The following is a 15,000-nucleotide window of genomic DNA, read 5'->3' as shown; positions in this document are numbered from 1 at the left end:
ATGGCCAGAGCAGATACATGGTTCACAGCTGCCTTTAAAAATAGTGCCATTAACTCTTCGGTACCCAGACAAACACCCCTGTACACAAAAAAATAAAACATAACAAATGATTTCCGAACACATCAAACAAAACAAACTGATGTGTCTTGACAGGTTAATGGCTCAAATTAGTTGATTAGTGAGAGAAAACATTAGAACATTTCACTGCGGTCGCTTGAGTCTTTGTGATTAGTGATTAAATCAAATAATAATGAGTGTATTTTTACTTTCGGGACGTTTGGCAATCAGTAATTAATCTGTCAGCTATCTAATTGATGCATCCTGGCGGAGGCACAAAGCTCTTTGATTTGAGACATAAATTCGGATTCTGATTGTGCACACTCTGCATGAGGAGGCTTTATACAGAGATGTCTGGTAAGACGATTAAAGGCACACTATGCAGGTTTTTTAGCTTAAAGGTAAACTATGCAGTATTGGCAATTTCCTTACTGTTTTCTCGGTTTTTGCTTCTTTTTCGCTGGCTCTGTCATGACGAATGTCTGAGAAACCACCCATGTAACTGTGGGCCGGCGGGCCGGCGGCCTCAGTGTCAGGAAGTATAACGAGTGTAACAAATTGCTTTACTGCATTCAAATACACATACACGCCAGGCACTGGCTAGAAATAGGTAGCGATGGAGTTTCCCAGACATTCGTCATGATAGAGCAAGCGAAAAATAAGCAAAAAACGAAAGAAAAAAAAAACAGTAAGGAAATTGCCAATACTGCATAGTTTACCTTTAAGGAGGAAAATCCTAATGTCTTGTTATGATCTTTGACCCTGCTTTACTTCACTTAAACTCAAACACAAGACCCATTTTTATTTTAGTCATTTTAACCTTAGACTTTGCATCTTTGTTATCAATGTTATGATCTTTGCATCTTTGCTCCATGAGGTCCACGTAGAATAAATAAATACTTTCTTTATATCACCTAATCAAGGATTCTGTTAGGGCTGTAAGTGTTGAGGACACATTACAAGGACTCTTGACCAGGAGTACGCTTAACTTGATTTCAGCATTTCTCACCTGAAGTGAAAATAATGCAGAGATGTCAGTACACCTCAGTGCTCTAGTTAATGTGCAGGATGAGACCAGCATGCTCACACTCAAACACACACACACACACACACACACACACACACACACACACACACACACACACACACACACACTTTTCTGTGAAAGCAAAAATGGGAGTGAAGGGGAAAAAAACGATGCGTATATGATGACCACACCAATCAACATCACATTCCGCTTTTTTGCAGCTCACTGCAGATTTCCTCCACTGACCTTGTCATTACCAAAGTGCGTTACCCTGTCAAGCTGCCGAGAGAAGGGGTGAGAGAAGGGAGGGGGGGGGGGGGACAGACGGAGGAAAATCAGAAAAGCAGAGGGAACAAGAGAAAAGAGTAGAGAAGTGATGAGTCTGCACATCAGGCTCTAAAGTCAGAAACATGCCATCATCACCAAAGAACAGAACTTAGGTTCAGCATGCAGTAAGGAGGAGGGAAACTGACAGGTAAAGAGATGAATTATAAACAATAAGCTGGTACAGCTGGGTAGCAATCAAAACATTGTTTTTTCAAATAATATAAATTAAAATATCATAAATCAAAAATTGGTAATTTTATACAAAAGTCAAAGGCAGTAGATTGACAAAAGAGAGAACAGATTGCTTGCATAAAAGAATAGCTCTGCACGTAGCACATTTCCAGCGGTGGCCACACAAGTTTGTTTTGTGCTATTCTCTCGGTTACAGGGTATCCACACAATTTTACACTCTAAAAATGATGCTGGGTGTAAAATGTATTTATTATTTATATATTTTTCATTCAGACATTTATTTCACGATAGCCTTGGTTATTCTAGGGAAATCAACCGTGAAAAACGCTGCAGCTAGGCAAGTCTAAACACTTTTCAAACTTTTAAACCCCTAACCTTGTAAGAACAGTTTCAAAGCAGTCTCCTTTCTCAGAACTCCCAGCTTTTTGCAGAACTCAAGGCTGCGAATTCCGAGAAAAATGTGTAGACGTATTTCTATAACGCAACTAGATTAAACACGTTCAGCGCAACAATGACCACTCTGAGAGCCTAGGTTAAAAGTGAAATACAGCCATTGATATTTGTTGATAAACTGCTGCCCCGTTAAACTGTTGACATGGGCGAAATCTTTATAAGCGAGCCACTTGACATGAGTGATGAGGAGCTGGCTTGGCTACACTGGACCCCTGCAAAGGTCAGATTATTGGACCAGGAGGTATTAGCCGTCCCCCTGTGTGTGTCTTCCTCTGCGTTGTCACTTTTCTGAGTGGTTTTTCCGCTGAGAGGAGGAAGATGAGGTGAACAAAAACACACACACACACAAATACACACACAGATACACACATATATATATATAGACACACACACACGCACACCACTTTAAGACTCCAATTCCCCCGACACATACAAACACACCACGGTCCTGTTCACATCACACAAGCTCGTACACACATCCAGACAACACACGCACACAGAACAAAGATACAGACATACACACACACACACACACACAGGCACACATAATCATCCTCCCCCAGGTTTTATATGGGAGCCGATGATAGCCATGTCTTCTATTTCATTTTCTTCATTTTCATGGTGGCAAGCACCTGAACATCTGCTAGTGTCAGCATAAAAGCCAGAGCTCAGAAATCAATAGCAACCCCCCCCCCCCACACACACACACACACATGGCCATTTTAATGGAGGAGACACTTTGAGAGGAGTGTGCCGAGCTCTGTAATAGCACATCATTCTCACATCCCCCCAACCCCATCCCACTCAAGACCTCCCGCTGTGTGTGTGTGTGGTGTGTGTGGTGTCTGTGTGTGTGTGTGTGTGTGTGTTTGTGTGTGTATATAAAACACATGCAGCAACACACACAGTGCCCATACAGGCACAAAGATACTGGCATTAATATACTCCCTGTCATTACATACACACACACACACACACACACACACACACACACAAACACACACACACACAAACACACACACCCTCTCACCTCGCAAGAGTTTCCGCTGTAGCCGTGGGGGCAGCGGCACGTCTCCACTGCAGTGGCTCTCACCTCCCCCACAGCCGATTCACTGGCCTCCTCCAGAGATACCGAGCTCAGTCTGAGGAGACGAGAGGAGGAGGAGGAGGAAGAGGAGGAGGAGGAGGAGAAGAGGTGCAGAAACGAGAAGAAAAAAGAGGAGAGGAGAAGAGAGGAGAAAAGAGAGGAGGGGAGGGGAAAGGAGAGAATAGTAGAGGACAGGAGAGGAAAAGAGAGGAGGAGAGAAGATAAGAGGCACAGAAATAAGCAGAGGAGGAGAGAAGATAAGAGGCACAGAAATAAGCAGAGGAGGAGAGGAGAACATATAGGAGCAGAGGAGAGGAGAGAAGAGTGGAGGAGAGGAGAGAAGAGTGGAGGAGAGGAGAGAAGAGTGGAGGAGAGGAGAGAAGAGAGGAGGAGAGGAGAGAAGAGTGGAGGAGAGGAGAGAAGAGTGGAGGAGAGGAGAGGAGAGAAGAGTGGAGGAGAGGAGAGGAGAGTGGAGGAGAGGAGAGGAGAGTGGAGGAGAGGAGTAGAGAAGAGTGGAGGAGTGGAGGAGAGGAGTAGAGAAGAGAGGAGGAGAGGAGTAGAGAAGAGAGGAGGAGAGGAGTAGAGAAGAGAGGAAGGCAAAGGTGAGAATAGAACAGAAGTGAAGAGAAGAAGGGAAAAAAGAGGGGAGGAATAGAGAAGATAATAAAGAAAGGAGAGAATAGAATAGGAGAGGAGAAGGAAAGAGAGAAGAAGAGAGGAGTAGAAAATAGAGGAATAGAGAGGAGAGGAGAGAAGAGGAGAGGCAGTACAAGTAGATAGGGTGAGGTGAATGAGAAAAGAGAATATGGAGAAAAATGGGATAAGACAGAAAAGGGGGAAGATAGAGGTAAAAGAGAAGGGTGGAGAGGCCATTGGAAGAGAGAAACCACATGGGAGAAGAGAGGAGAAGTGAAGAGAAGAGAAAAGGAAAAAAAAGAGAAGAGAAGAGAAGAGAAGAGATGAGAAGAGGAGAAGAGAAGAGAAGAGAAGAGAAGAGAAGAGAAGAGGAGAAGAGAAGAGAAGAGAAGAGAAGAGAAGAGAAGGGAAGAAAAGAGAAGAGAAGAGAAGAGAAGAGAAGGGAAGAGAAGGGAAGAGAAGAGAAGAGAAGAGAAATATGAGCAACCCAATAAGTTGGTGAGAAGGGAATGGGAACTCCAGCAGTGTAATCACACATAGAGCACTTGAGCTTGAGAGAACAGTACAATGAGTCAGAGAATGATTGACAACATGACTGCCAGACTGACTGACTGACTGACTGATTGAGGAAATGACTGATTTATTAACAGTTACCTGATGAAGTGGTCTAGACTGAGTGTGTGTGTGTGTGTGTGTGTGTGTGTGTGTGTGTGTGTGTGTGTGTGTGTGTGTGTGTGTGTGTGTGTGTGTGTTTGTGAGTGTGTGTGTAAGTGAGAGAAAGAGAGTGAGTGTATGTGTTTGTGAGAGAGTGATAGAAAGAGAGAAAAAGAGGGACAGAGAGAGGGAGAGAGAGGTGGATAACAGAGTGAAAGCGAGAGGCTGAGTGAGTGAGTGACTGGCTGTTGCACCTGAACTGTGTGCAGTGTGTGAGTCTACCTGTAGATGGCGCCCTCATCATCGCTGTAGGTGGCCCTGAGGAGCAGTCTGCTCAGACTGCCCAGCACAGCCATGAAGTCCCTCTTACTGACAGGCTGCTGCGTGTCTCGGTGCAGGAAGCTCTCTGGACGCAGCGCCAGGCGCTTGGTGCTCTCGGCGTACGGGTAGACCGCCTGACCGTACGGTCCGTCCATCAGAATCATCCCACTACCCTGCAAACAGAGATGAAATGTCAACCCTCCGTCTCTTTCACACACATTTTTTTCTTCTTTTGTCTTCTTTCTTTTGCCCCCACTCTCATTCTCATTCTTTCTCCATCCCTTTTTCTCTCTCTCACTCTCTCTCTCTTTCTCTCCCCCTGCCTTTTGTCTTTCACTCGAGCTCTGGGCTTGACAGACAGACAGCCAGACGGCGCCCGTGTTGACGGCTGTGCTTTTAATCGGCGGCTGTCACAGGAGTGACGTGGGCTGGTGCCGAGTCAGTCGGAGAAAGTGATGGGACTGATTTCAGCTCAGCTCAACAAAGTCAGATGAAAGTAGAGACGTTCAGATCTCTTTTTTTTCGGCACCTGATGAGATAAAACATTCGGTGTGTGTGTGTGGGTGGCTTAGTCCTTGTATGTGTTGGGGCGGGGGTTGGGGGGTGTTTGAACAATATATCAAACAGATCCGTGTGTGTGTGTGTGTGTATAAGAGAGAAAGAGAGAGAGAATGAAAAAGAGGGAGAGAGAGAGAGAGAGAGAGATAGAGTGAGAGCAATGCCCTGAGAGGTGAGATTAAAAATGAGGTAGAGAAAAAGAGTGAAGGGCAGTGACTGAGTTAGAAATAGTGGATGTGTGAACCATGGGAGAGGATAACACTGTACGGGTGAGGGAGGGAGAGAGAGAGAGATTGATTAGGAGAACATGTACCTGAAGACTGCCTCTGAGTATGCCTTGATGGATAGCTCGCAACAGCAGGTATAGCTCAAAGCCGTAGCAGGTATAGCTATTCCCTTCCTCCAAAAGCACTCACACCACGGTGAGAGCTCCAGCAGGCTCCACGGGAGTGTGTTTCATCCTGCCCATTTACTCCGTGTCGCCGCCACTGCCGGGGAATTACGCTTTATGGGTGTAGCCCACTTTATTTGCTCTGAATTAATGGAGTGTACACATGCAAAACAGGGTTTAACTATCAATAACGACCTGTCATATATACACCCAGGTGCCGCAATGCTATCCAGGTGTGTGTGTGTGTGTGTGTGTGTGTGTGTGTGTGTGTGTGAGGGGGGTGGGGGTGTGATTGTGGAGGGCTGACAGCTTTTCCTCACAGCGACGGCTCAATAAAAAAACGCTCCAGGAACACGCCGAGGCCTGGCTTTAATGAGCGGCCCGCTCCCTGGCACGCTCTCTCTCTCTCTCTTTCTCTACGGAGGTAGGTATACACACACTGCCACCGCACTAGAAAACATGAGTGGACATGAGTGGACACACACGTGGATCATGATTCACATCAGCGCGTACATGCGCATACACATACAGACGCAAGTACGTGAGACAACACATGACGAGAGAACACATGTAAAGTCTCCAGTGGCTCTTGGGTCATGCAGTAGCCAAACCTCTTTGTTAGAAGTGTTTGAAATTGCTTCTGTGTTCCCACAGGTGTATGTATATATGCATGAACAGTGTCGGGGGCTGTGTTTTGATGCAAGAAAGCAGGACTCTCTTAGTGGATATCTTTCCCCTGCTGAAGCCCAAGCGTCAGGTTTCTTTGGTTAGGCTTCTTTAAAAGATCCCAGCACTGTTTCATCTACAGCCAAGGGAATGTATCAATGGCCTGTCACATCGAATTTGAATGGCCGCGTCTTGGCTCTGCATGAAATCACCTGTGAGCCCAGCCCTCTGCTACATGCTAAATGCTCGAGGGAAGTAAAAGAAAACGGTCCCGCTGGATGGATCTCCTGGGTGGATAATTGGCAGCAGACGATCGCGGCCTTTTGACACGGGGTGGGGTGGGGTGGGGGTGGGGGTTGGGGGTGGGGGGATAAGATGAAAGCTATGATGTAGGGAGAGAGTACTGGCGAGCCATGAAAAAAAGGGAATGTTAATGAATGAAGCCGCCTTAGCGCACAGTCGTGTAAAGAACGCCGAGTACATAAAAAGGTAGCCCACGTGTCATGCCAAGGTCAACGGAGGATCCTTCTCTCTGGCTTTTAAAAGCACAGCCGTCAACACGTGTCATGCCAAGATCAACGGAGGATCCTTCTCTCTGGCCGATTAAAAGCACAGCCGTCAACATGGTCGCCGTCTGGCTGTCTGTCTGTCTGTCCGTCTGTCAAGCCCAGGCGCTCGAGTGAAAGACAAAAGGCAGGGGAAGAGAAAGAGAGAGAGATTGAGAGAGAGAAAGGGATGGAGAAAGAATGAGAATGAGAGTGGGGGCAAAAGAAAGAAGGAAAAAGAAGTAGGAAGAGAGTACTGGCGAGCCATGAAAAAAAAAGGGAACGTTAATGAATGAAGCCGCCTTAGCACGCAGTCGTGTAAGGAACGCCGAGTACATAAAAAGGTAGCCCACGTGTCATGCCAAGGTCAACGGAGGATCCTTCTCTCTGGCTTTCTCTTTCGTGTGTGAGATGATTAACGGCGCCCGAAGAAGCGTCTTAATTGATTTGCGTGCCGCAATGGCAAAGTTGAACGAATGACAATAAAACATGAAGTGGTCCCTAGGAGTGGTCTGTTTTATCGACTGTTTCATGACTAACGGGCAGAAACCGAGAAAGCCCTTTGCGGGCAGGGTGATGGCGGCGGTGGTGGTGTGTGATTGGGCAACCATACGAGTCGGCGTAGATGGGATCTTTAAAATCAATGGACCAACGATTGATCTGAAAATGTGCTGATGTCCACAAGGCAGAGAGAAAGACCATGCGATCATTACGTTGGCTATGTGGAGGCGCACACAGAGCCAATAAACGCCTGTGGAAAAAATACAGTGTGACCTTTCTGACAGCTCGCTGTGTCTCTGACATTCAGCGCGGTGAGCTGCGGCCTCGACAAAAGCACAAAAGCAGACAAACTACAAATGTAAAAGTTTGGCTTCGATAAAAGCGCAAAAGCAGTCAAACTAGAGAAGCACAGACAAAGGGAGCATGCTCTTTCACCACTGTGTTGGACAGCTATTAAATACCCTAGGCTGACGTCTCAGTTATGACTTGAAGATAAGTCTTGAAAAGCTATCCTTGAAAAGACAGTCTTACAAGAAGCCACAGAGGCTTACAAGTCGTTTTTACCCATTTCAACAGGGTGACTTTTTTCGGAAAGAACTGTGTGATTAGTCTGATTGAATTTTTTAACACTAATATATTTTTAACACTAATATTTTTTCATACAGTAATTCCCAAATTACATCAAAATTGAATTGACATTAAATTAAATTAAGTAATCATACTAATTAATAATTACAAATTAACAGAACCTTACATAAATTGCTAAAAATCCGCTCAACATCTTTTAACCAACTGAAAAAACTGTCTGTGGCCTGGGCCATGTAGCACATTGAGATGGATTTTTTTCATGCAGGGCCTCGGTCTTTGAACAGCTCGGCTTTGAAGTGGTGACTTGATGGACTGTCCAAAGAGCATGGAAAACACCAGACGCTGAGGACAGAAATCTCAGGCCTCAGACAGCACTAATCGAATCCAGATACAGTCCTGAAAATAATAATCAGACACACACCAACAGGCAGACTCACACATTCACTCACACACACACACACACACACACACACACACACACAGCTGTGGTCCACAGACGAAACCAGACAAACAGGTCACACTGTCGAGACAGGCCAGATTGTCTTTAGTGAAGTCTCTACCACCAGTCAAAACAGCATACAACATGCTAAATATATGCAAGCATTTGTATATGCCAGTGACCACTCAAGCCTCATTTTCGATAAGATGAACTGAATCTGCCGCCAGATTACTGCATCAAGTAAAATACTTACCATACGATTCCTATTAGAACCAAATATGAAAATCACAAAAAAAAGGTTGAACGCTCAAAGAGCAAACCCATTATGGGAAAACTACCAGCACTGACAGTTGACTGGTTCATACTACACAGACCTTTAAACATGGTAAAGTCATAGGATGCCACCTTTCCAATAAGGTAGTTTGTCAAATGTGTCCCTTTCTTTAGAGGTGCGTCACTGAACTGGAAATGTCATGTTACGGTGAAGCGGAAAGGCCTGGGAACCAAGGCATCCCATCTGCCAAGCGACAGGTTGTAGAATGTCACTGTGCAGAACCAATGGGATGTGGAGAAGGGAGACGACCGTAAAAGGCACGCATCACCTGTCGTCTCCTGCTTGGGCCTGCAAGCAATGTCAGTGCAAGAGCTTTTCATAGAGAAAACCGTCAAAATGGCGTCCCAATGGCCTGGGTGGATGACCACGTGTACAAACTAGGGCTGTTAATCGATTAAAAAAATGAATCTAATTAATTACATACTCTGTGATTAATTAATCTAAATTAATTGCATATATATTTTTTGCTGTGAAAGTATTTTACATATTTAAATTCAAATGAATCATTGAATAATCAGCATTAGTGACATTAAAGTTCAAAAACTCTTTTATTATTATTTTCACTGTTCAAATAATTGCCATAATAATATATGATATGATCTAATATGCTGAGGAAATAAATTCAAAAGTGCTTCGGGAAGAAGTTTTTTTTTCACATACAAGGCATTTCAGGCCACAGATATAACCTAGGGGACACAATGAAAATAAATTAACACTTCCCTCAATGTCAACACTTATTTCTTTGCATTGATGTGTGACTATAGAGTTGATGAACTCCGGTGATATGCAAATTCCTTGCTGCAGACATTGCAGAGGACTTTATTTTCAACACTTTATTTTTTATGAACACCATCAGGCCGTTTTTTAAAGAGTAAATGTTCCAATCAATGATCCAGGCAGCACGTTTTCTTCTCTCTCCTTCATTTTACAGTCTAATTTTTACTGACTAGAACGGCTCGGGGTCAAAGGTCATACGGAATCGATTAATCTGCACACATTTTTTTAATCAGTTATTTTTTCTCAAATTAATTAATCGAAATGAATCAGTTATTTTGACAGCCCTAGTACAAACACACACACAATCAAACGCTTGCACACACACACACACACACACACACACACACACACACACACACACACACACACACACACACACACACACATTGTCACAACAAATGCTTCAACGGACTTAGCCACCCCCACTGGTCGTTGACAGGTGGGACCCTCCGATTGGCCTATCTCTACATTTTCAAAAGAGCCCGTCCTGACTATAATCCCCATACAAACTGAGATGGGAGACAGAAAGGCTAAAATGAGAGTGCAATATGAAACATTAAAGAGGAGGTTATGTACGTCCACAGTTAAAAACAACTGGAGAATACACATCAACTGCAGCAGCAGCCGAGTGGACACTGGACTGAAACATTACCAAAGACTAGCACTTTCGTACATGTAGGTGTTCATCAGCGTCCACTAGTGAGAGATAAGATGTCCGCTCTTTTTGCTGGGTAATCTGCCAACACTTGAAGGTGAAACATGACTCCACCACACTGGCTGTGTGACTGCAAAGACTTCAACAGGCAGGGTACTGTACATACCTCTATGATGACATCAGCGGCGGTGACGATGCGCACCACCTTATCTTTTCTCTGGGTGTCATAGGAGACGCTGTAGACCAGGCTGCCTCCGTATGCTGCAAGCTGTGGAGGAGCACAAGAACACATGGCGTGGGTGTGTGTGTGTGTGTGTGTGTGTTTGTGTGTGTATGTGTGACCTTATTCACTGACTTACTATGCAACACCACTTCTACCTTGACTAGTTGGCATAAGTCAAAATAAAACACCCACCCCCCACCCCCCCACACACAAAAATCAGTGCTTGAAACGCGTAAATATGTAAACATGAATATATGGATGCTTGATGGTACATCTATTGAGGATAAGGATCACTATTTACATGGCCCTGCTAAAAACAATGCTTGCCTTGATCTTAAATATCTGCTTCTTCCTCCAAAGAGTTGTTATAGCTCAGACAGACATGAAGAGCACGCACATGCATGCAAGCACACACACACACACACACACACACACACACACCCCTGGGGATCAGTCAAGTATCTATCTATCTATCTATCTACACACACACACACACACACACACACACCCCTGGGGATCAGTCAAGTATCTATCTATCTATCTATCTACACACACACACACACACACACACACACACACACACACACACACACACACACGCACACACGCACGCACACACACACTGTGCAGAACCAGTGGAATGTGGAGGAGGTAGACGTACAAGCCATGCATCACCAGCCATCTCCAGCTTTTCATAGAAAACCTTCAAAATGTCGTCCCAATGGCCAGGCTGGATGACACCACCCACACACACACACACGCATGCATGCATGCACACACACACACACACTCTCACACACACACACACACACACACACACACACACACACACACACACACACGTACAGGTACGCACACACACTTGCGTAATGTCATGATGATCTGCATGCTGTCGATTAACATTGTACATTCTAAGCATCTGCTTCCATTCTCTTGTATAACATGACTGACTACACATGTATATCACCCAAACAAGCTTCCCACTATGTCTCCATAACAACACCACATATCTCCAGCATGAATTCAGGCAAAAACAATCAGAGGCAGAAAATAGCCTCTCACAACGGGTGTGACTAACTGCATGGGCCGAGCTGTCTGCTAAGCCCACTCTAATGCCATGACAACCTCTTTACAGATATTAATTCAATCCAAAACGCTTGGACACTTCACTCAAGGCTAAACAAAAGGGCCACCGAAACAAAAAGGTGAAGTGGTTTGTGGGTGGCAAAAAAATGCATGCACACACACACACACACACACACACACACACACACACACACACACACACGCAAACACACACACACACACAGTATACACACACATGTACCTCCGCAATGTTCACTACAGAGTCCCGGCATGAGTCAGAAGAAGCTGATTAGCGAGCGCTAATCAAATTGTTTACAGCGCTAGCTGAAAGCCTGTTCATTACAGTAAAGCAACCCACATCAAGTCAGATTGACATGGCCTACTGTTATTAACGGATGTATAAAAGCATGTTTAAAAAGAACATACTGTATGCACTCCATTGTGAGTGGCGATGTGTTATTTTACAGTTCCATACTGTGTTATTTTATACATTTATGCATCTCGGTGGGAGGCCACATCATGATGGGGGGATGCAGTATGGGCTGTGGGCTGTGGGAGGGGGCCAGCGACTGTACCAATGAAAGTGAAAAAGAACACATGGGGGACAAAGGAAGATGGAGTCGGCCAAACCAGAGCAAACCCACCATCACCCCGGGCCGAGGGGAACAGGAAATGAACAACAGTCTCTTCCATGGGGGTTTCACAAGGCTTGCATTTAAGGACAACAATACTCGGACACATACACATACTGTACACGCACACGCTTGCTCACACACACTCACACACATACACACACACACACACACACACACACACACACACACACACACACACACACAGACACACGCACACTTGCTCACACTCACACACACACACACGCACACGCACATGCACACGCACACGCACACACACACAAACAAAGCAAACACACACAATGAGTCTTTCTCTGTCCCTGTCGCTCCCACCCTCTCTCCCCTGCTTTCGTGCCCTAAAATGGGATGTGAAGACCTCCCAAAATACTAACAGACACATACAACAAACAGACACACACACACATACACACACACACGCACACACACACACACTTTCACTCTCTTAAACCCGGAGGCCATTGAGTTCTCACATCTGTCTCCCTCTCCTCACCCTAAGGGTCTGTGTGTTCTCTTTCATGTCCGTGGGGGCATCAGTGCGTGCCTTCTCACCAGCCCACCCACAAGTAGGTTACATCTACAAAAGAGGACACCCCCCGTTCCCCCCAAAAAAATAAATGCTGGTCTCTGTTTGTTTGTGTAAACTTCTCTGTGCGCTGTGTCCAGTCCAATAAGAGCCTGCAGGGTGCTTGGAAGACTAACGCACAACACACACATACACAAACACACACACACACACACACACACACACACACACACACACACACACACACACACACACACACAGACACACATACACAAACGCACACACACACACACACACACACACACACACACACACACACACACACACACATCTGGGTTTACTAAATAGCCTGTCTGTTTGATACAATCGGGGGATTACTGGATGTAGGGCGAAGGCAGTGGGTCAGGGCCGGGGCCGTGGGGAGCAGTGAGGCTCCCGGTGGAAGGGAGGCCAGTCTCTGGCTAATGGATCCCACATGTGTGTGTGTCCCGGCTGGGTTACCAGCACTCCGCTCCACTCCGCTCCCATCACTGCTGAGTCAGTCCACTAGAGCCTAATGACAGATGATGGCTAATTTAGTATAATCTACTGACTGTGTTTCACCTTTTTTACGGTGTAGGTTTTTCTTAGTTTGATTTGGCAGACAGGATTTAAAGGGGACTAGAGTATTACAGTTTTTTTACGATTGTTTACACACTAAAATAAAAATGTCCACACAATTTGCAAAATTCTACTCCAAGGAGCAAAACACCTCCACAGATTTGACCAACATTACACACAATGTCTGCTTCATCCTTTTTGCAAAACATTACACAAAGTGATTTGTAAAACTCTACACACATTTTCACACCTTAGACACAGATAAGGATTGTGAGGTTACTTCCTTGTCATTACAAAGCCCCGGATTGTCAATGACCACACCAATGAACGAATTGGATAACCACATCCACCAGGTGTGGAAGCATACATGTGCTAAATTGACAACGCAGCACTCAGGTGTGCTATAAAAGGCAGCAGGTGAGTTCACCTGTCTTCAACAAAAATGTAAGGAGCTAGAAGAAGAAGAAGAAGAAGAAGAAGAAGAGTGAGAATGAGAAGGGGAGCTCAAAGAGGTGATGAAGGAGGTAGAGGAAGAGGAGAAGGAGGTAGAAGAGGAGGCCCAGGTAGAGAAAGAAGAGAAGAAGGAGATAAAGGAAGAGGCCTAGGTAGAGGAAGAGGAGAAGGAGGTAGAGGAAGAGGCCTAGGTAGAGGACAAGGAGGAGGTAGAGGAAGAGGCCTAGGTAGAGGAAGAGGTAGAGAAGGACTTGAAGAAGTTGATAGAACCTGAACAAAGAAGACAAGGACCAAATTTGACTCAAGAAATCCGTGCAACACTTACACGAGGCGATTCCAACGGTGCCTTGCCAATGAAGACATAGCCTGTGATGTGGATGAAATCTTATGGCCTGATCCAGCCAGACGGAGAGATGATGAATAGTTACAGTATTCTTGTTGCTTAGTTTTTCTTCAGAGTCAAAGTGTACTGTATGTACTTCATGCAGTAATTTTTATTTGTCTACAGATTTTATTTGTTTCATTGATTTCATTGTTGGTTGATCACTGTAACTGATTATGGTAAGAAATACTGTAAGTATTGAAATGTAAATACTTTAAATATATGTAAATATGTAAATATTCAGTCTGCAGCATCAGTGTTGTGCAGTGCTTGGTAAGTTTATAGTAGGCCTATTTGTGTACATTCTCCCTATATCTCAAACTAATCATGAAGAATGTTGTGGATTTGTCACTATTTTTTTGTCATCTAAATTATCCCTTACATAACAATGTCTGCCCAAAAATCTAGCACATGCTATTTCCTAAAATTAGTTTTTTTACAAATGTGTTTTTATTTATCACAGCAGTGTGGAACTGACTGCAATAGTGTCTGATCATTGAGGACTGTGTTGGTTAAATGAAAACTAATAGCATTTTCACAAATATGTGTATATGTTTTGACTGAAGTGTGTATGTTTTGACTGGTGTGTCATTTTGCAAACAATCTAGGAGTTATGCAAATTGAGTGTGGTGTTTGGACAATTGTGACTATATTTTGAAAAAAAGAACCCGGTTTTCAAAATTACGTGTAAACAATTGAAAAAAACTGTAACTGCAAAAATGAGGACTTAGAGTAATGATGTCCTCTAAATCCATGAAAAGATATAAAACCTGAATCAATTTCACAAGTTTTAATAACACACAATAATTTCATGTGACTGCTAATTTAAATGCATGTAAACTTGCAACTGATTAATTTCAGTCAATGTTTTG

At 44.4% G+C, this 15,000-nt stretch overlaps 1 protein-coding gene across 11 annotated transcripts in view; it reads right to left on the bottom strand.

The window, feature by feature from the left end:
* Positions 1-15,000, bottom strand: part of lama2 (laminin, alpha 2) — a 145,763-nt gene that overhangs the window by 80,951 nt on the left and 49,812 nt on the right. For 6 of the 11 annotated variants that reach the window (XM_042096118.1, XM_042096123.1, XM_042096120.1 and 3 more), the window contains exons 13-17: positions 10,375-10,476; positions 4,716-4,927; positions 3,087-3,198; positions 1,331-1,363; positions 1-78 (exon numbers count right to left, since the gene is read on the bottom strand). The exon at positions 1-78 is cut by the window's left edge and continues 36 nt beyond it. In XM_042096118.1, coding sequence (XP_041952052.1) covers positions 1-78; positions 1,331-1,363; positions 3,087-3,198; positions 4,716-4,927; positions 10,375-10,476 — 537 coding nt within the window. The remainder of the gene's footprint in view (positions 79-1,330; positions 1,364-3,086; positions 3,199-4,715; positions 4,928-10,374; positions 10,477-15,000) is intronic. The other 5 variants (XM_042096121.1, XM_042096126.1, XM_042096129.1 and 2 more) reach the window with 1 other exon arrangement.

Source organism: Alosa sapidissima, chromosome 6 (genome assembly GCF_018492685.1).
Source record: "Alosa sapidissima isolate fAloSap1 chromosome 6, fAloSap1.pri, whole genome shotgun sequence".
Taxonomy (NCBI): domain Eukaryota; kingdom Metazoa; phylum Chordata; class Actinopteri; order Clupeiformes; family Clupeidae; genus Alosa; species Alosa sapidissima.
The sequence above is the reverse complement of the archived record's forward strand: the minus strand, read 5'-3'. Positions and strand labels throughout refer to the sequence as shown.